Source organism: Stegostoma tigrinum, chromosome 9 (genome assembly GCF_030684315.1).
Source record: "Stegostoma tigrinum isolate sSteTig4 chromosome 9, sSteTig4.hap1, whole genome shotgun sequence".
Classification (NCBI taxonomy): domain Eukaryota; kingdom Metazoa; phylum Chordata; class Chondrichthyes; order Orectolobiformes; family Stegostomatidae; genus Stegostoma; species Stegostoma tigrinum.
Genome location: NC_081362.1, coordinates 56,737,615 through 56,757,855, shown reverse-complemented (window position 1 = coordinate 56,757,855; position 20,241 = coordinate 56,737,615). Strand labels below are relative to the sequence as shown.

The 20,241-nt window shown below is 41.1% G+C and overlaps 1 protein-coding gene across 3 annotated transcripts in view; it reads right to left on the bottom strand.

The window, feature by feature from the left end:
* smyd2a (SET and MYND domain containing 2a) overlaps window positions 1–19,978 on the bottom strand; it is a 43,691-nt gene extending 23,713 nt beyond the window's left edge. Inside the window, exons 1-5 of one of the 3 annotated variants that reach the window (XM_048536293.2) lie at window positions 19,614–19,639; window positions 12,727–12,790; window positions 11,319–11,394; window positions 8,765–8,875; window positions 3,611–3,671 (exon numbers count right to left, since the gene is read on the bottom strand). In XM_048536293.2, coding sequence (XP_048392250.1) covers window positions 3,611–3,671; window positions 8,765–8,860 — 157 coding nt within the window. In that variant the 5' untranslated portion in view covers window positions 8,861–8,875; window positions 11,319–11,394; window positions 12,727–12,790; window positions 19,614–19,639. Of the gene's footprint in view, window positions 1–3,610; window positions 3,672–8,764; window positions 8,876–11,318; window positions 11,395–12,726; window positions 12,791–19,613 lie in introns of all 3 variants that reach the window. The other 2 variants (XM_048536292.2, XM_048536290.2) reach the window with 2 other exon arrangements.
* Window positions 19,979–20,241: the final 263 nt, after the last annotated feature.

Sequence of the window (20,241 nt, the reverse complement as noted above, 5' to 3'; positions counted from 1 at the left end):
TAATTATCACAAAATTGTGACCCATCGGGTTTCAGCATCACCACGATAGCTGACGTCCAGCTACCATGACTGTTCAATAACATCACTGTCCACCATTAACTTCATTTCTTCCCTCACTTGATCCATGTGCTCTGGACGGAGTCTGTGCTGGTGCTGCTTTATAGGTAAAGCAGCCCCCACATTAACATCGTGAATACCAAAAACATTTTCCTGGCCTATTCCCACAAAAATTTGAGATTGTGTAAATCATTTCACCTTATGTAGCCTTTAAGCACCCATGTGTTTTTCCAATCTGAATGTCAGAGGATAAACTATTTAATTTTCAATTTCTGATTCATTCTCCAATTGTTTTGATTTCTCCATTTCACTCCTGACTTCAACATTGTTAAGTTCATTTTTATCCTATTGTGACTCATCTTATGAACGTGTTTACACGCCATGCTGATTCTCTCGCTTGTCTGAAATACTCCTGCACATTTCACATCATTGAGCTTCTTTTTGATTTGGTAAAAGATACAGTGAATCTTGCTTTTTAAAACAGTTCCCCAAAGACAGGTAAAAACCACATCACCAGCAAGGAAATATCAAACTGGATGGGAGTTTACTCGCTGAGCTGGAAAGGTTAGTTTTCAGATGTTTCGTCACCATTCTAGGTAACATCAGTGAGCCTCCGATGAAGCGTTGGTGTTATGTCCCGCTTGCTATTTATCTGTTTAGGTTTCCTTGGGTTGGTGATGTCATTTCCTGTTCTTTTTCTCAGAGGATGGTAGATGGGCTCCAAATCAATGTGTTTGTTGATGGAGTTCCAGTTGGAATGCCATGCTTCTCGGAATTCTCGTGCATGTCTCTGTTTGGCTTGTCCTAGGATGGATGTGTTGTCCCAATCAAAGTGGTGTCCTTCCTCATCTGTATGTTAGGATACTAGCCACAAAATGACATGATCCACTATCACTAGTATCCTAACATACAGATGAGGAAGGACACCACTTTGACTGGGACAACACATCCATCCTAGGACAAGCCAAACAGAGACACGCACAAGAATTCCTCGAAGCATGGCATTCCAACCGGAACTCCATCAACAGACACGTTGATTTGGAGCCCATCTACCACCCTGAGAAAAAGAACAGGAAATGACAGCACCAACCCAAGGAAACCTAAACAGATAAATAGCAAGCGGGACATAACACTAACGCTTCATCGGAGGCTCACTGATGTTACCTAGAATGGTGACGAACCGTCTGAAAACTAACCTTCCAGCTCAGCGAGCAACTCACATCCAGAACCTCAACCTGAGCTAAAATCTTCGAAACTCACTAAATATCAAACTGATTTTTAAAAAAGGTTCTATTTTTTAATTGTTTGTTTAGATCTCTTGAAATGCTTTCTGCCAACTCTCAGGCAGTTGTCAGACTCTCTCAAAAAAAAGGTGGAAGTGTAGTCAGAGATTTGGTTTACAATTCAAGTGGCCTCCCATTTCATGTTCATTTACCTGTTCCAAACAAAAACAAAAATTTGGAGGATTCATTAGCAGTGTCACCAGTGGCAAGAAAGTAACCTTATTCCCATAATTAGGATATTTTTGGCTTCAATCATAGTCTTCAAAACTTGAAGACTATCTTTCCAATACACCTTGAGATTGTGGGTGATGAACTGAAGGTGTAAATGGTTTTAATACCAAAGAAGTAATTTCTTCCAATATTTGCAATATAAAATTTGATCTAGTTGAAGTGTAATATCTGGTTTTAAAAAAACTAACCATTCCACTACCACTTTTGCAGTTAATTGTCCCCAAGGGCACTTCTTCAGGAAACCTTTTGGAAATATCCATAATCATTCAAAAGACAACTGATTCCCATTTCCAGTCTTAGGTAACAATTTGACACAATCTCCACCAACTTTTCTGAACAGTCCTCCAAAAGCTGGTGGTGGAATTTAAAGTTGCAGTTCTCAGTGAAGGTTGGGAATGCTCCACTGCCTAACAAGTATGACATGTCAGGGAAAAACTGACTACATGGTTACAATATCCAGGTTAATAAATAAAAGGTTGTAACATATCTTATGCTGTTATCCCAACACCCAAACAGTTTCTCAATGGAATTTTGTAAGTCCTTTGTAAACTTCATTATGATACTCAGAAGGGGTGACTACTTGATGGGCTAATTCCTATTCCTCAAATTCATACTGGAGGTGATCTCCACTGCCTCATTAAATATTGTGTCTTTCAACAAAAAGAGAGAGGTATTGTTTCTGATTTAATCAGTAGATGGGTATAACTCTCAAAATCCATTTGTTCTATCTCTCAAAGAAGACGGCTAAACATATTAGCTTAATTTTCACCTTCAGTTAGATTTTTGAAAATTTAGATAACTAGATCCCCTTGTTATTTCTGGTTCATATTCCTTTTCTTCCTGTCTAATTTTGTTAGCCTGAAATCTAACCACGGTAGTCAGGAAACAATCCAGGCTGTGACTTTTGTGACACTCTAGTTTCTGAGAATGTCTTCTGATGACCAAGTAAGCCTACAATCTCAACACTTCAAACACGCTCACAGTCATAACACAAGACAGGGATCCCCTTTGGCAAATCCAAAGCAAAAATAAAAATAATAGCAAATTAGGGATGTGATAGCACTAGACAGATTGCAGAGGAGATTTACCAAGGTGTGGCCTGTAGGAATGGGATTGGATAGGCTTTGGGTTTTATTCCCTGAAGCAGAGGAGATGGGGGTGTGCGTTGCTGACGGTGGTGTTTAAAACTGGGAGAGGCATAGGCAGGGTATACAGTAGAACCTGTCCCCTTGGTGGACGGAAAAAGAAGTGACCGGGGCACAGATTTACAGAATGGGGCAGAATATTTAGAGGGAATGTGATGAAGCTATTTTTCACTTAGAGGGTGGTTGGAACCTGGAACTCTGCCTGTAAGGGTGACAGAGGCAGAAACCTTGACTGAAAAAAGTTTTAAACGTGCACTTGTGATCCCAAGCATACAGGGCTATGGGCCAAGTGCCGGAAAATAGCTTTAAAATGGTTAGATGGTTATTTTTGGCCAGCACAGGCTCAAAAAGGGCTTTTTTTGAGTCAGTCACAGCGGTGTACAACAATGAAATGTCATCACTGAATCTCATTGAGCAACCTACAGGAAATATTGGAAGAGCACATGCAGTTGTCGTAATCTCGGACAGAAGGTGCACTGAGGTCCAAACAAGCTTTTAGAAAATGGCAGACTAATGAATTTTAGTTATTTTCGTAAAATGTAAGTTAATTTTTTTTTAAATGTAGGAGGTAAACCTCAAGAAGTCATTTCCCACTCCACAATCTGTCTCAAAAACTGATCATTGTTCAGAGGAAAGTCCAGACCCTTAGTCTGAAATTTCTCTTATTCTCGTAGGAATCAGGTCAATCTTTTGTGACAGTAAGTACAGAGAAACAGACAGCCACTCGTACGTTTATACAAATTCTGTGAACTCAATGTACTCAGCATGAAGCTGTTGGGAGGTATGTGACAATTAGATTGGTTTAATTTTGAACAATAAAACTTTCTCTTCTTTTCAAAAGTCACAGAATACAATAATTCAGTTTTAGTTTCACAAATTGCAATGAATACTTACGTGACTCAAATTCACCAACAGCTAGTAACTCCTCTGAAGGAGTTTTCTCTGGGTGCATTTTCTATAAAAGAAAAGAAAACAGAAACAGAATTTAGAAGTGTATTAATTGCAGCAAGGTATTGATATGTCAACAGACAGAAGACTAATCATCTGGCATTAATACTAATTTCCAAATGAGCTATTCATGACTTCACAGAATGGAGTAGAAGGTCATGTATTTTTTTTTGGGGGGGGGGGGGGGTGGGGGAAGAAGCGGTTAGTCATACAATAGCAATATTTAAGATGATCAGCCAGAGGTTAGTCATAGATATCTGTCCCCTGCTGATTTCAACAAAATATATTGAAAATAAAACTCCACACTTTCTGAACTTAAAAGCTTCTGTGTACACTGAGACACACACACACACACACACACACACACACAGCTTTGCTACAAATTTTTTAAGTGATAGAACAACATACATTTAATGTTTGTTGATTTGAAAAGCAGCATTATTCCATGAGAATGAAAACATAAACATGACGCAGCTGCTTGCTGACACTACCTCGGCCTCCAGTATGTCACCCAGATGCCTGCAGCTTAGTTTGAGCACAGTACTCTTTACTTATGGGTTTTTACATTTTAAAGATTAGCAAAAGCTCCAGAATAAACCAGAAAGTTTCAACTTCACATCAAAAGGAATAGCCAATGGAATCAGAAGTGAGTTAACTGGAAATCAAACAAACTGTGCAAATTTGATCATTTGTGTACAGAAATATGCCAAGTCAATAAAGGATGCTGCTGTGACTGGAGGATGTGAGCTATAGACAGGCTAAATAGGATGGGGCATCCCCCACCCCCCCATTCCAGAGCGTCAGAGGCAGAGGGGGTAACATTAAAGTTTATAAAATCATGAGGCATGGATGGGGTGAGTGGCCCCGGTCTCCCCCCGCCCCCACCCCACCAAGTTAGTTAAGTCCAAAACTAGAGGGCACAGATTTAAGAAAGGTCAGAGGAGAAAGGCCCTTTCTAAAAAAAAAGACCTGACAGGCAACATTTTCAGAGGGCGGTGCATGTATGGAACAAACTGCCAGGGGAGATAGCAGCAAGTACAATTACAACATTTAAAAGGACATCTGGAGGGGTACATGAATGGGAAGGTTTAGAGGGATATGGGCCAAATAGATTGGATCAGTTGGTCAGTGTGGATGAGTTTGACCAAAGGGTCTGTTTTCCCCACTATATAATTCTATGGCTCTATAGTTAGTAAACATTCCCAAGAAAATAAAGCATCCTCATACTGGAGATTGACAGGGATTTGACTAATTCACAAAACTGTTGCTAAATACAGTCACAATTATTATTTAAATACAATACATTTCAAAGAAGGTTCAACTGATTGATTCCAGGGCTGATGGGAGGTTGGACAGTTTAGGCTTGTATCCATTGGAGTTTAGAAGATTGAGAGATAATCTTATTGAAACTACCGACCCTTGGGGACACTACAGAAGAGTTATAATCACACTCCAAACATTAACTCTGCTCCTCTCTCCACATTTTCTGCTTTGAAGAAACCAGATTTTCAGCATCTGCAGTATTTTGGTTTATGAGAGTTGATGATAAATGGATGTTTCCCCTTTGTGGGAAAGACAGGTTAAAACAAGGATACACCATTTAAAGATAAAAAAGAGGTCTTTCAGTTGAGACGAAAAGATGAAAGAAAAACCTTTTCTCTGAATGTGTCAAGAATTTGTGGATTTCTCTTCCCGAAAGACCAGTGGAGGCGAAAAATCACTGAATATTTTTGAAGGCAGAGTTAGATACAAGCTGGATTGAAATAGAGAATGTGGAAGCTTTGGAAAGGGTGCAGAGGAGATTTACCAGGGTGTTGCCTGGTATGGAGGGAAGGTCTTACGAGGAAAGGCTGAGGGACTTGAGGCTGTTTTCGTTAGAGAAGGTTGGGGGGGGGGGGGGGGTGACTTAATTGAGACATAGAAGATAATCAAAGGGTTAGATAGGGAGAGCCTTTTTCCTAGGATGGTAACGGCAAACACGAGGGGGCAAATCTTTAAATTGAGGGTGAAAGATATGGGACAGATGTCAGAGGTAGTTTCTTTACTCAGGGAGTAGTAAGGGTATGGAACGCTTTGCCTGCAACTGTAGTAGATTTGCCAACTTTAAGTACATTTAAGTCGTCATTGGACAAGCATATGGACGTACGTGGAATAGTGTAGGTTAGATGGGCTTCAGATTGTTGTGCCGACCTGTCACACCATCGAGGGCCGAAGTGCCTGTACCGTGCTGTACGGTTCTACGTTCTGTGTCGAGGTCAAAGCATATTAGGGGCAGACAGGAAAGCAGAGGCCAGTCTTATGAATGGCAGAACTTGTGGGAATGAACAGTCTAGTCCTAATACAAATGCGGGTGACCACATATCCTTTAGTCAATCAAAACATCATAGCCTTATGGAATGTCTAAAAATCACAAAGATCCACTCAAGCTATTAATACTTTATAAACAAATACACCATTGAGACTTGGGTTTTGGTTTCTGTTACTTCACATCGGGCAAAACAAAAATCATAGAAATGTGGAGTACAGAAAGAGACCACTTTGTTCATTATGCCAAAAACTTGCTTTAAAACAAAAGTAAGACCAAAGTTACCAAAACTTGTTAACATATATACAACTAATCAATTAGGGTATATTTACTGACTTCCTATTTCCCGCAACTCATCCCTCACGCACGATCCCCACAACAACAACCAAAAAAAAAATCCCCCTCATCCTCATTTACCACCCCATCATCCTCCGACACTTCTGCCATCTGCAATCCAACGCCACCAGCAAAGACATTTTTCCCTCCCCACCCTTACATGCTTTCCAGAGGGGCCACTCTCTCCGTGACTCCCCTGTCCAATCTGCACTCCCCTCCAGCCCCACCTCACCCGACACTTTTCCCTGCAACTGCAGGAAGTGCTACACCTGTCCCCATACCCCCAACCCCCACGGCCGCCCATGCCCCCCCAACACCCATCCCAAGCCACAAGATGACTTTCCACATCAAGCAGATGTTCATCTGCACATCTGCTAATGTGGAATACTGCATCCACTGTACCTGTTGTGGCCTCCTCTACAGTGGGGAAACCAAGGAGGGGCTTGGGGACCGCTTTGCTGAACACCTACGCTCGGTTCGCAGTAAACAACTGCACCTCCCAGTCGCGAACCATTTCAACTTCCTCTTAGACGACATGTCCATCCTGGGCCTCCTGCAGTGCCACAATGATGCCACCTGTAGGTTGCAGGAACAGCAACTCATATTCCGCTTGGGAACCCTGCAGCTGAATGGTATCAATGTGGATTTCACAGACTTCAAAATCTCCCCTTCACCCTACCACATCCCAAAACCAGCCCAGCTCATCCCCACCTCCCTAACCTGTTCTTCCTCTCACCTATCCCCTCCTCCACCCCAAGCCCCACCACCATTTCCGACCTACGAACCTCATCCCGCCCCATCTCCTCCCTAACTCCCCACCTACACTCACCTTTACTGGCTCCATCCCCACCTCTTTGACTTGTTTGTCACTCCACCCATCTTCTCCTCTATCCACCTCCCCGCTCTCCCTATTTACTTCAGAAACCCCTTCCCTTCCCCATTTCTGAAACGTCAGCCTTCCTGATGCTGCTGTTTGGCCTGCTGTATTCATCCAGCTCTACTCCTTGTTATCTCGGATTCTCCAGCATCTACACTTCCTACTATTTCCTCGTTTCCCTTCCCATTTGTCCCTTCACTTGTCATTCCAAGAGGGCAATGACTCAAACTGGTAGTTTGACAGGTGATACTTACTGCTTTCCAGCATCACATCCAACAGTTCATCCTGTGAAGAACCAGGTAGGACTGTTCAGTACATGCACCTGGAAGTTTCCTCCCATCCCAATTATCATAATAAATCTGTCCCTTTCATCCTCATGCATTTATCTGGTTTTTCTTTAAATGTATCTACACTATTTGTCTCAACATATCCTTGTGGTGGTCTGTGATAACTGTTCCCTGGTGAAGTTCCTCCTGAACTGTCAATTGCATTCGCTAATTGTCCTGTAATTTTGGCCTCTATTTTTGGTCTCCAATACAGGGAGGGGTGAAGCTTCCATTTTTGATTCTAGCTAGCAGGGGCACGGAAGTTCAGTTTGATTCAGGAGTCTAACCATGAAGTCAGCTCTAGTCATCCACTGCGCCTCAACTGTCACAGGGGGCCACATGCCAAATAAAATATTCCCGTTAGCTTCGGATCTCAGTAGGCCTTGACAAAACAGAAACAGACACTACCAAACCACTCTTGGGTTGTTAGCTTTCACCTGATCGACCTTCTCAAAAACAGCCCAGAAGTGGAAAGGGGGCAGTAAATTGCCAACTGGTGATGTCGGGAAATTCTGAGCCTGCACATCTTCACTTACACGTCCTTCAGGCTACAAAAGCCAAGCCATACTGATTATGGCAGCAAAATCTGGGCTGCTAATGGTGAAATGGTCAATGGCTACAAACTGTTAATCTGCAGTGTTGACGTTACCTCAGAGGAACAATCTTAAAATAATCATCAAAACTGCACAAACTTCTACTGCTGGACATGTAAACTACTGTCAGGAAAAGGCAAAACTCCCATTCAGAGATGTGCTGTGGCCACATTAAAGGTCAGCTGTGAATGCCACTAACTGTAAAATACAGTCCATTTTCAACACAAAAAAAACTAAAAACCTCTATCAGGTCAACCCTGAAAAGAAACTCAGTCAATTCAGTCATTTTTTAAAATCAATATAACCTCTTGAATCCCTCAAACTTTTTGTACCTTCACCTGTGGCTATATCATTTTGTAATAAGGAGACCAGCAGCTTGCAGAATCTGGTCAATTGGTTTTAGCAGTCAAGGAAAGACGGGGCAAATTACATACAATCCTTTTCTAACTAACACGTACAAGTCAGTGGGTAATAATAGTCAGGAACTGGAATCCCAGCTAATGTCCAAACTCACACCACAACGCACCATGCCAAAAGGTGCTAACTCAGCAGAGATGATCAGCAGTCCAGTCACATTTCCAAGTATTATTACACCACAGCTGTTGTTTGCTTCCCAAATGACAACATTAATAAGAAGGAGGAGTGTCAGTTCATCTACCTCACCTGTTTGACCAGAATTCTTGCCACCAGCCTGACCGTCTCTGAAGGGTTCCAGTTCTGTCCGAATTTGCTCATAGAAGAACATTCCAGTTTGTGCATTGGCCAGTCGGCTTTCTGAAATTATAAAAAGGATACATTTCAGTAAGAGGACTTAATTTTAAATTAAGAGCCAGACAGCACTATTCTAACGCAAGCAAAATTCCAACACGGCAAATGGGCTCCAATTCATTCATACCAAGATGAGCGCTTGACTCAATCATTCTCAGTCATATTCCAAAGAGAACGCACAGAATAAACAGAGATAATGGGAACTGCAGATGCTGGAGATTCCAAGATAATAAAATGTGAGGCTGGATGAACACAGCAGGCCAAGCAGCATCTCAGGAGCACAAAAGCTGACGTTTCGGGCCTAGACCCTTCATCAGAGAGCTCTCTGATGAAGGGTCTAGGCCCGAAACGTCAGCTTTTGTGCTCCTGAGATGCTGCTTGGCCTGCTGTGTTCATCCAGCCTCACATTTTATTAGCACAGAATAAACACGTCCTCTTACTGCTGTTCCCAGCTTATGATCTACACATTCCAGAGAGGTCATGTTACTCCACTCAAATACAGGAGAATCTCAACATTGCAACACAGTCAGTTAAGAAGCATCCAAGAGACTAAGTAGTACAGTATACTAGAAAATCCTGAGAGAACATTTATAGTATGGAGCAACTCACCCTTTTTGAAGTTTACTGTTTGCACAGTAAGCAAGTTCATTGTTTGCATGTTGAGGGAAGCCCTCTAGTGTACAGGATAGGAGTGGGGACTCTCAGTTGAGCAGAGGGCCTTTTGATCACGGCCAACATTACAATACAAAAAAAATGCTGTTCTTACTCAGTGTCTATGGAAGGTCAACTGCACTAAACGTTGGACGATCAAAGTAACAATCCCATCTAACCCTGGAATGTTGAGAAGCAGGGATGATGGAGAATATGGAGGACGGAAGAAAAAAAAAGTGCCAAGAAGGGGGGAAAATTTATCCCACTTACGATAAAGTCTCCCCCATTCATCAAGGACATTCTGCTTACTTCTGCAGATCCTATACATATTTGATTTTTAAGTAACCGGTAAGGGGTCAACATCGTAGATCATCACAGTTAGTGTGCAGAGTGAGGTGCAAGAGATTGTCCTTGAGTTCAAAACACCATTGGAGTAAGTGCAACATCAGACAGCCTTCAAAAATAAACTGAAGTGAAGGGAAATCCTCCACCAAATATCAAAAATAAAACAGAAAATTGTTTTGGTACTGGTGGCAAAAAAAACCCGCTTAGCTCCATGGTATCACTGCAACAGTTTCTCAGGAGAGTGTGTTCTAGGCCCAATCATCTTCAGATACTTTAGTGATTTGCCCTCCTACATAAAACAAGGTCAAAAATGATGTTCACTGCTGATTACTGAACATAATATCACATGCTTCAGTAACTGGAGATGCAATCTATGGCCAGAAACATCAAGACCTGGGCAACATTGAAGCTTGGGCTGCTAAGTCCACAAAACATTTTTTTTTGGGGTCGCTTAAGTGCGACACAACGGTCATCTCCTACCAATAGAACACAATGATCATGTTCCTTTGGCAATCAATGGCATTATCATCACCGAATTCCCCATTAACATCTTTACATTTTGGCCAGAGATGGGGTTGGTTCACCATTCACCAGAAATTCATCCGAGGGAGTCACCCAAAATAACATGGCAGCAAGTGCAGGTAAGAGAATGGGAATTCAGCAGGGAGAGAAAAATCTCAGTTCTTTAAATCCAAAATCCTATCATCTAAACGCATACATTAAAAGAGAGCAAATGTGAGAATGATAGAACATTCTCCACTTGCTTAGATTACTGCAGCTCCAACATTTAAAAAGTTAGACATCATTCAAGTGAAAGCGATCCACTGGATTATCCCCTACCAACTGCCAAAAGCAACAGTAAACATCTGATATACAGGATTCCCTGCAACAATTTGCAAACATTTCAATCACTCATCCCAAACCTGTGATTTTTAGAGATCAAACGACAAAGGAAACCATCCTAACTGTGAACTTCACTATTACTCCTTGACTTGAAAATCCTGGAATTCCTCCCTAACGTCATTGTGGGTGTTTCTGCATAATACGGATCGCAACAGTTCAAGGAAGCTGCTCATCACCTTGGCCCTAGGCCCTACCATCATCTAGGGTAGTAATATTAAGGAAATTTCTTCCTCATTAATGTTTAATTGTCCACTTATTCACCTCCAGATGCAGCACAGAGTTTTGATCCAATTCATCGTGTAGGAGATCATTTAGTTTTGCCTTCAAGAAAAGCTTTTTGCCATTGATTGCATGAATAGTGGTGTGCTGTGGCTTCACAAGGTTGGTACCACATTTTAGGATGCTCCTGGTGCTATCCAGGGTATGGTCTCCTCATGGAGATAGGGTTAGACCCCTGACTTAATAGTCAGAGAATAAAGGGATAAGCTGGTCCATGAGCGCATCAACTGCAAACAAATACAATTCCACCGCTCCTGATGGTTCACCATACCTTCTGGATACCATCTTCTGCTTCTCAAACTGTTCTGAAGCTCTCCCATTTAGCAACTGTACGTCATGATGAACATCTTGAAATAAAAACAAAAAAAATGCTGGCAATAATCAACAGTTCAGCCAGCATCTGTGGGAAGTTACTTATTCATCTGGAGAGCCCGCAACCAATACATTCTGACGAAAGGTTATCTAGACTCAAATGTTGCATCAGACTCTCCCCACAGATACTGCCTGGCCTCAAAAAACAGACCAATGTCAGACTCACATTCAATTCAGCATTGCATATATTAGAAATTGATGGCAAGTTGATGACAAATATTTATCATTATGGTGAAAAGAGAAATGTATTAGGTTTTAAGCAAATAAAGGGTGGGTACAAAACAAAAATGTTTTCTGATTAGTGAAGGACAAGAGAGATTAAAAGACAAAACAGAAGGTGTTGTGGCAGAGGTTAAAGCAAAAAAAAAGTGCTCAAAAGGATGGCATCTATTTATGTGGAAATTAATGAATAAAGAAAGAAGTGTGATAACAAAACTGAGGCAAAGATGATGATCTAAAAGCTGCTGAACTCAATGGTGAGTCCAGATGGTTAAAGAGTACAGCAAGGAAAGGAGGTGCTGTACTTTAAGCTTGCATGAAGCTTCAATGGAACACTAACACACAAGGATTGAAAGATCAAGGTGGAGAACTGGAATAACAAACAAAGTTCAAGATCACGTTTGTGGGCTGGACAGAGGCATTCTGCAAAAGAAAGAGTTACCTGATCACATTTGGTCTCCCTTATGTATAAAAGGTTACATGTACAAAGTGGATACAAAAAGTGTCTTCAAAATCTGTTATTGCATTTACTTTTCTTAAAGGAAAATTCACTTCATTGATGTCTAGTTTTAAATGTTGGAGCTGCAGTAATCTAAGCAAGTGGAAAACATTCTATCACATTCTTTCTGTAATGAATGCCTGTAAATGCCAAAGTTAGGGCTATCCTACCGCAAAGGCAAAGACATCAAAGCCAAGCAAAAATGATTGTTGCGTTCAATCTGGATACCTACTTTTGTAATAGAGGTTACTTCTTAAATGACCATAAACAATCTAAGTTAATTTTTTTTCTTCTTTTGCTAGAATACAAAGACTAATTGTAATTTGCCACTGTGCTCCTTGTGGAGATGTTAGCTAACCCCATCAAAGACATTCCTCACCTCTGGAACAGATTCCTAAACTGCCCGACTGATTCCTAAATTTACCACAGCGATCAGAGAGAAGCATTTCTTGCACATGGCACATTTTAGTGGAGATGGATACAAAGCAACACAGCCAGCCAAAATTACTTGACGAGGTCATTGGCACACTTCTAGATGTCATTTTTGTCATGTGATATTTGGATGAATAGGACACATGTGGAATCTTACCTGGCAGGTTACATCACAATAGAATGCCAGTTTACAACGACCGCACTTTGCCAAACCTTCTTTTCTGGAAGACAAAAGATGACAGATTAACTGGACAACCTAAATTAGTTCCCACTATCTCTGAACCTATGTTAATCGGCCAGGTCACAGGCTTTGCGGGAGCAATTTAACAGGAAGGCTCATGATTTGGTGCACCGCGATTTCCTACGTTTCCAGGTGTGACGCAAATTACTACAGAGGATACAAATTCTGCAACCAGTAAAATTGCCTGCACTTTTGCAGCAACTGGTTAAAAAAATAGTTGAGGGCAATAAAATTTTGTACAACTTCTCTCCCAGTGTATATACAAAATAAAAATTTGACCCAATTTAAGCAACAAATCTCAAAAAGGAAAAGGGTGAAAGCTTGGACATTTGGAAGTGACAGAAATCAAAAGTATCTTCAAGTTTCTGGCTCAAGTGTAGTCACCAGCGACCCAAGTCTGACTTTTTAAAGTCAGACATTCACAAATATTGCCAGGTTTTGCTTTCCACTTCTTTGCCTACTTGGAAAAATAATAAAAAAAGTAGTTAGCCATGGTTCAATGGTAGCTTTCTTGTCACAACCAGATACTTCCTAAACAACTTGCTCAGAGATGCAGTTACATACACCTGGAATAGGTGGGACTTGAACTCAGGCTTTTTTTTTAAAAAAATCAGAGGCAAGGGCACTAATGGCTGTTCTGGCACACCAAATGTTGCTGTATTTGTGCTGCACAGTAGAGACTTGAACAAAAAAGAAATATATCACATTAATATTCCAGTGCCATTCTGAAAGAAGTTAAACCTGTCAGAGGGACAAAAAACAAAACGATCATGTTGCAAAATGTGAAGGAAAGTAGGACACTTATCTTGTGCCCTGCTCAAGATTTACCCTTCAACCAAATAGAATAGAATATGATAAACTAGAATCTGTACACAGTGCGAGAACAGGGCCTTCAGCCCAGCGAGTCCACACCAACCCTCAGAATTTCCCATCTAATCCCATCCCTCTAATAACCCACCTAGCTACAAATCTCTGAACGCTATGGGCAATTTAGCACGACTAATCCACCTAGCATGCGTATCTTTGGACCGTGGGAGGTAACAGCACCCAGAAACCCATGCAGACACAGGCAGAATGTGCAAACTTCACAGTCACCCGAGGGTGGAATTGAACCCTGGTCCCTGGTGCTGTGAGGCAGCAGTGCTAACCACTGAGCTGCCCCTAAGTGTGGCAAATGTGAAAAAGTTCATTACCACATTGCTGTAAGAAAAATCTGGGTTTGTGCAGATTGACAGCTGTTTTCAAGGCACCAAGTTTCTAAAATACTTAAGTGGATACAAATACCAGAGTGAGTAAACTGCGCGTGAGAATAGCCACCAACTACAGATTTTAGTGAATGCAAAAAACACGAGCGCTAAATTTAGAACTCTCCTGAAAATTTGCAATTGCCGCTAGATCAACTGTTGATTTAAATCTGAGATTGATGGATTCTGATGCACAAAAAAGGTAGATAGGATAAAATTATTCCTATTCACAGAAGGCTCAAAGACTGAAGTGGCCAATACCATGCACAGTACTCCAGGTACAGCAGTGGTCTGTATAACAAAAGCATAAGCTTCCACTTTTGTATTATGCTCCCCTCACAAAACAAAATTCCAATAGCTTTGCTAATTACATTCTGAACCTGCATACTTCATGCACAAGGACAATCAGATCCACCTCATTACGCTGCAATCTCTCACCATTTATCATTTGTAAACAGTTGAGATTCCAACACTGATCCCTGTGGAACACCACTCATGAAAAACGTATGTTTAAATCACTGCTTCCTGATTGCCTGATTCCAATCTTCCAATATATGTTACATCCTACACCATGGGTTTTTATTCTCTGTAGGAATGTTTGATATGGCACCTTACCAAGGCCTTCTGCAAATCTAAGCACAGAACATCCACTGGTTAGTCTTATTCACAGCATCTTATTTGCTCAAAAGAACTCCTTCAAAAACAATTTCCCCTTCACAAAACCATGTTGACTGCCTAATTATCTGGAGCCTCTCCAAATACCTTGCTATAAATTTCTTTTAACACCTACAATTTTCCCCAGTGACAGATATTAAACTAACTGTACTGCAGTTTCCTGCTGTATGTCTCCACATTTTTGAATAAAGGAATTACATTCACTATCTTTCAACCTAAGAAGGGACCCCACCCGAACTCAAGAAAGTTTTGGAAGAATTGAAGCCAATACGTTAGCTATATCAGAGCTCCTTCTTTCCTTCAAAAAAGGAGAATTTAGGATGAAGTCCATCACAGACTCTCTTCTGCGAAGAAGAGTCAATTCGGGCCATCGAGTCTGTACTGATCCTCTGAAGACCATCCTACCCAAAACCAAATACCCACTCTATCCCTGTAACCCTGCATTTCCCAACGCTAATCCACTGGGCCTGCACATCCCTGGACACTACAGGGCAATTTAGGAAAGCCAGTCCACCTAACCTGCACATCTTTGGACTGCAGGAGGAATCTGAAGCACCCAGCAGTTACCCACGCCAACACTGGGAGAACATGTAAACTCCACACAATGGTTGGTCACCCAAAGCTGGAATCAAACTGGGTCCCTGGTGCAGAAGCAGCAAATACTAACCACTGAGCCATTGTTCCATCCAAATACATCACTTGGCCCACCTAAATCCCCAACAACAGATCCTCATCCATCAATGTTTCACTCCTAGTTGGGCCAGTAACACATTGCCCAGAAGAAGTTCTACTGAGTAAAATTTACTAAGTTCCTTCTACGTCCTCTCTTCCATTTACTTGAACTATCCAAATATCAACTTCTTGCACATCTGATTTCCCCCTCAATATTTTCAGGTTTGTAGAACACCCCCAGTAATCCTCAAATCTAAGTCAAAGGATTCAATTTTTGGCCCAAGGATATGCTCCATTTCCAACAATTCATCCTGCCACCCCACTGTTATCCTTTTCTACTTTTTCCAAACCTTTATGTCCCTGGATATTATTCATTCCCTTCAAAATCTGATTCCATTAAATATATTTGAAAATAATTGTCCAAAATCATTGTTTGCAAAGACTGTTATATTTACAATGACCAAAGAAACAGAGGGATAAGAGTTAAAACCTCTCCACATCCATGATTGAAATCATTCTACTGTAAAGGTCCATCAGGACCAGATCACTTATCAGCATGGAGCTCCAACACATTATGTTAAATAATGATTTGGCATCAATGCTACAATTTTTCTGTTGTACTCAAGTGCACAACTTTAATATGACTCCTCTTAACAGTCACTCACAACTCAACCTCCATGAGATCTACAAAGTGTAAACAGCAACCGTCCTAAATTTATCTTCCAGCGTTAGTTCCTTTTTGAACAATTACGATACAAGTCTCTCAAAGAATGCACCACAAGAATGGCAAGTCAATACAAGTGTACAAAAATTTTTTACACTGGAAACATTTCCACAGAATGAACAGGTATACTCATTCTTTATTCCCAAATTTTGATGATTGCTCAATTTATGCTGCAGCAGAAATTCTCCAGCTTTTTAACTAAAATTAAAAAAAAGAACACTTCCCCGTCAAGATGATGGTGGTTCAGATGATCAAATCTGAAAGAAAATTTTAAGAGAGAAGACAGAGAAAGAGGCAACATAGAAAACAAGCAAGTTTATTTGCCCTAGTTCCACAAAAAGAATCAGCACTGCAGTTGCACATAAGCACCCACTGCAGCATGACCCAATTGAGAACACTGCATGTTTATTGCTGACTTTCCCTGGGCATCAACACATCTCTTCTCAGGACAAGGTTATGTTCAGTTTAAATTTTCAAAGGATAACAGAATAAGTGAAGAAAGTATTCAAACTGGAAAAGGACTCGCTGCTACAACTGAGGTAACAAGGTGTAGAGCTGGATGAACACAGCAGGCCAAGCAGCAGAGGAGCAGGAAGGCTGACATTTTACGCATAGACCCTTCTTCAGAAAATATTTTCCGAAACGGCAGCCTTCCTACTCCTCTGATGCTGCTTGGCCTGTTGTGTTGATCCAGCTCCACATCTTGTTATCTCAGATTCTCCAGCATCAGCAGTTCCTACTATCTCTGCTATAGTTCCCTGGATGAGTAAAGACAGAACTTTAAACGAAGGCTGGGGGAGGAGACGCGGACTACAAATTTCAGTTGAATTATTTAATAACAACTAAACCGAATGTATAAAGAACAGAAGAGATGACGTGATGGAGGTAGTGGAGAGAAGGTACTGGGACAGATTTATAGGCAATGTAAAAATGAACTCCCAAAAGACTTTGATTCCACTTTATCAATTACATGTTTTGGGGAAAGAGTCAGATCAATTATGTACAATTCTTCTGCAGGCAGAGGGTATGGCAGCAGTATTAAAGTGAACATGTTGTATCTGTTTTGCACTGCAGATGAAGCTGCCAATGTAATAACAAAAAGGAGATATGGAGAAACTGGATAGATAAAGTGGAGGCATCTAAAATGTCATCCCCAAAGAAGAAAAGTCATCTGTCTGGATGGATAGCACAAGATGTCTGAGGAAAGTTCTCGCCACAAACCAAAATCTTTTAATAAGGAGAAAAGGCCAGAGGTTTGCAAAATTGTGCTCTCATATTCAAAGCAAAGCAAAGCAGAGTGTAAACACTGCTATTATAGGCCAGTCAATCCAGTGTTAGTAGTGGAAGCCGTTTTAGATATAGAATTGAAGACAAAAATAAACTTTTGCTTGAAAATATATGGTTCAATAGCGCCAGCCAGCATGGGTTTGTTAAATGCAGTCAATCTAATCAAACATGTTCTTTGAAAAACGTACTATGAGAAATCCTGAGGGTTCTGAGGTTGATATTGTGCTTTGGATTTTCAACAGGTGTTTGAAGAAGTAACACACAATAAGCTTATTAGAAAAATGAAATGCAAGGGATTAAATGAGCTGTGACAACCGGGACATAAAACTGACTATGGGAAAGCAGATTGGTAAATCATTTTTTCTTGTGGTGCAGTGGTAGTGTGGGCTAGGAGGCTCAGATTCAAGTTCCACTTGCTCGAGGAGCATACTAACTAACATATCTGAGCAGGTTGATTAGAAAAACAGTTTAAAATTTAAAAGCAAAAATTAAAAATGCGAGGAATTGAGTGAGTAGATGTCAGTGTGACTATACTTTCATACATAGATATGTGCAAATGGCGCATACACAGTTTCAAACTTGGTGGATGATGTGTAACTCAAACAGTGGGAAGATACTAGCTGAGTAAAGGAGGCTATACTAGTGAAACGAGCAAACATGACAGATACTTTTTACTTCTCTGTTAAGTTGCAAGACATATTATTAAGAAGAATGGGGTTGTTAAAAAAGCACAGGAGATTATAGGCTTTATAAACAGAAGTGTAGATTACAAAAAAAAAGTTCTGTTTAATTTTCATTTAAGAAAGAAACAGTGGTGCTGAACCAGTTTCAGATCACCACATTCTCGACTGAATAATGTCACCTTGGAGAAAAGGCAGAAGACATACTAGAATAGTACCAGAGTTGCAGAAATGCAGTTACCGGGCACATGAGAGAAGCTGTTTCCCTTAAAGCAGAGCCATTCAACGGGAGATTTAATGAAAGTATTCTCAACTATAAAGGGATGTAGAGTAAATTAAGTGAAGTGTCAGTAACAACACAGCAGAGATCTTAAATTTAACAGCAAAAATGAAAAATCAAAAAAGGGTGGCATAAACAGTATTTAAGAAAAAGCTTTAAATGCATTGCTTGAAAGGATGTTGGAAGCAGATTCAACGGTAACTTCCAAAATGGAATTACATCAATCTCCAAGGGAGAATATTGCACAGTTCTAGAGAAATACAGGCAAATTGAGCTAATTTAAAAGCTCTTTCAAAGAGCTGGCATGGGCACAATGGACCAAAAGACCTCCTCTGTGCTGTAGCAATCCTTTGTTAGTATACCCATGGGCTTGCTTACTTTCTTTATCTGATTCAATGTCAACAGTAGTTGGGGCAAAAAAAACAAAAAAACCAAGCTTTAATACAACTACAACAAAAAAAAACTTGCATGTACAAAATGGCTGCACCAATATGGGATTAGGCTCCTGCCACCAGAGGGCAACACATAAAAAGCTTGTCCAGCTAACATCAATAGTAGAAAATCCATAGAATCAGGACTATTCAGCCCATCCTGCCTGCACGTGCCAGATCTTGCAATGTTTCACTCCCTGCTCTTTCCTCACGGTCCTGCAAATTTTTTGCATTTCACATATTAAACCAACTCTCTTGAAAATTACTATTCAAACTAACCACTAATACTAGTGCATTCCAGATCTGAACATCTCAAATTCTCATTTCTGATCTGGTTACTTTAAACCCATATCTGCTGGTCACCACCTGCCGCTGCAAACGTTTTGACTATGGAAATCCCTCTTGAACTCAGGCAACCCAAGATCCTCATTTCTCACAAATATCCAGAATTACAACTGCAGTTCCCCTTCAAATAAAGCATTTAAATTGGCTGCAAAAGTTTTAAAACCTTTATTATATCATTCTTTTCACACCCAGATTCTCTCCAAGTTTTCAACCTCAAATGAACCCTCAGATTCCACACCAGTTGCAGAATCTATGAGGAAAACCTGTTTAGTTCTGGTTAAGAACTCACAATAAAAAAAAATGTTCCAAGCAACGCGAGGAACTCAGTACTGATTCCACACTGAGTCGCACCCAGATGAAAGCGCTGCAGTAGTGGGATCGTGCCGGCTATTCAGGCAGGCGAAAAAAAACAATGCTCACAGTCGAGAAGCTGCAGCGCAAGAGGCTTCATTACAACCCACATACCGAGCGAAGCAGAGTTCGCAGTGATTGCCCCGTTCGTTGACAGTCAGGACATGAGTGTAGGCTGGGCATGTGAAGAGTAGCTCTCCGATCGCAAACTCTTTGCGAGCCTGCAGTCCCCGTCCTTTACCCTCGCTCAGGAACCTCTCCATAGGACCCAGCAGCAGCGGCCCAGGCCTTCCTCTGAGCCCGACCCGGCTTCACTGTGTTCCGCAGAGATCAAGCTCCATAGCCGGCAACACTCACTCGCACCACTCCGTCCGGCAGCAGCTACTTAAATGGAATCGGCTGAGCGCTCCCTCCTCATTGCTGCAGTCATGGGTTGTCTGCTTCCCTACTCCTCCCGGGTCCAAGCGCTCGCCTCATTCCAACAAGCCGTTCCCTCCTGGTAACCCTCAGGGGAATTTACACAAACTCTTATTCTGAGAAATTCCAACCCTAGGTTTTGTTTTTAATCGGTGCAGTTTTTGAGTATTAAAAGGAACGAAGTGAGCTGTGTCGAAAACAACTATGTGTATTTTTTTTTAATCAATAAAAAAAACTGAGAAATTCCAAAGGTAGTAGGAACTGCCGATGCTGGAGAATCTGAGATAGCAACATGTGCAGCTGGATGAAACACAGCAGGCCAAGC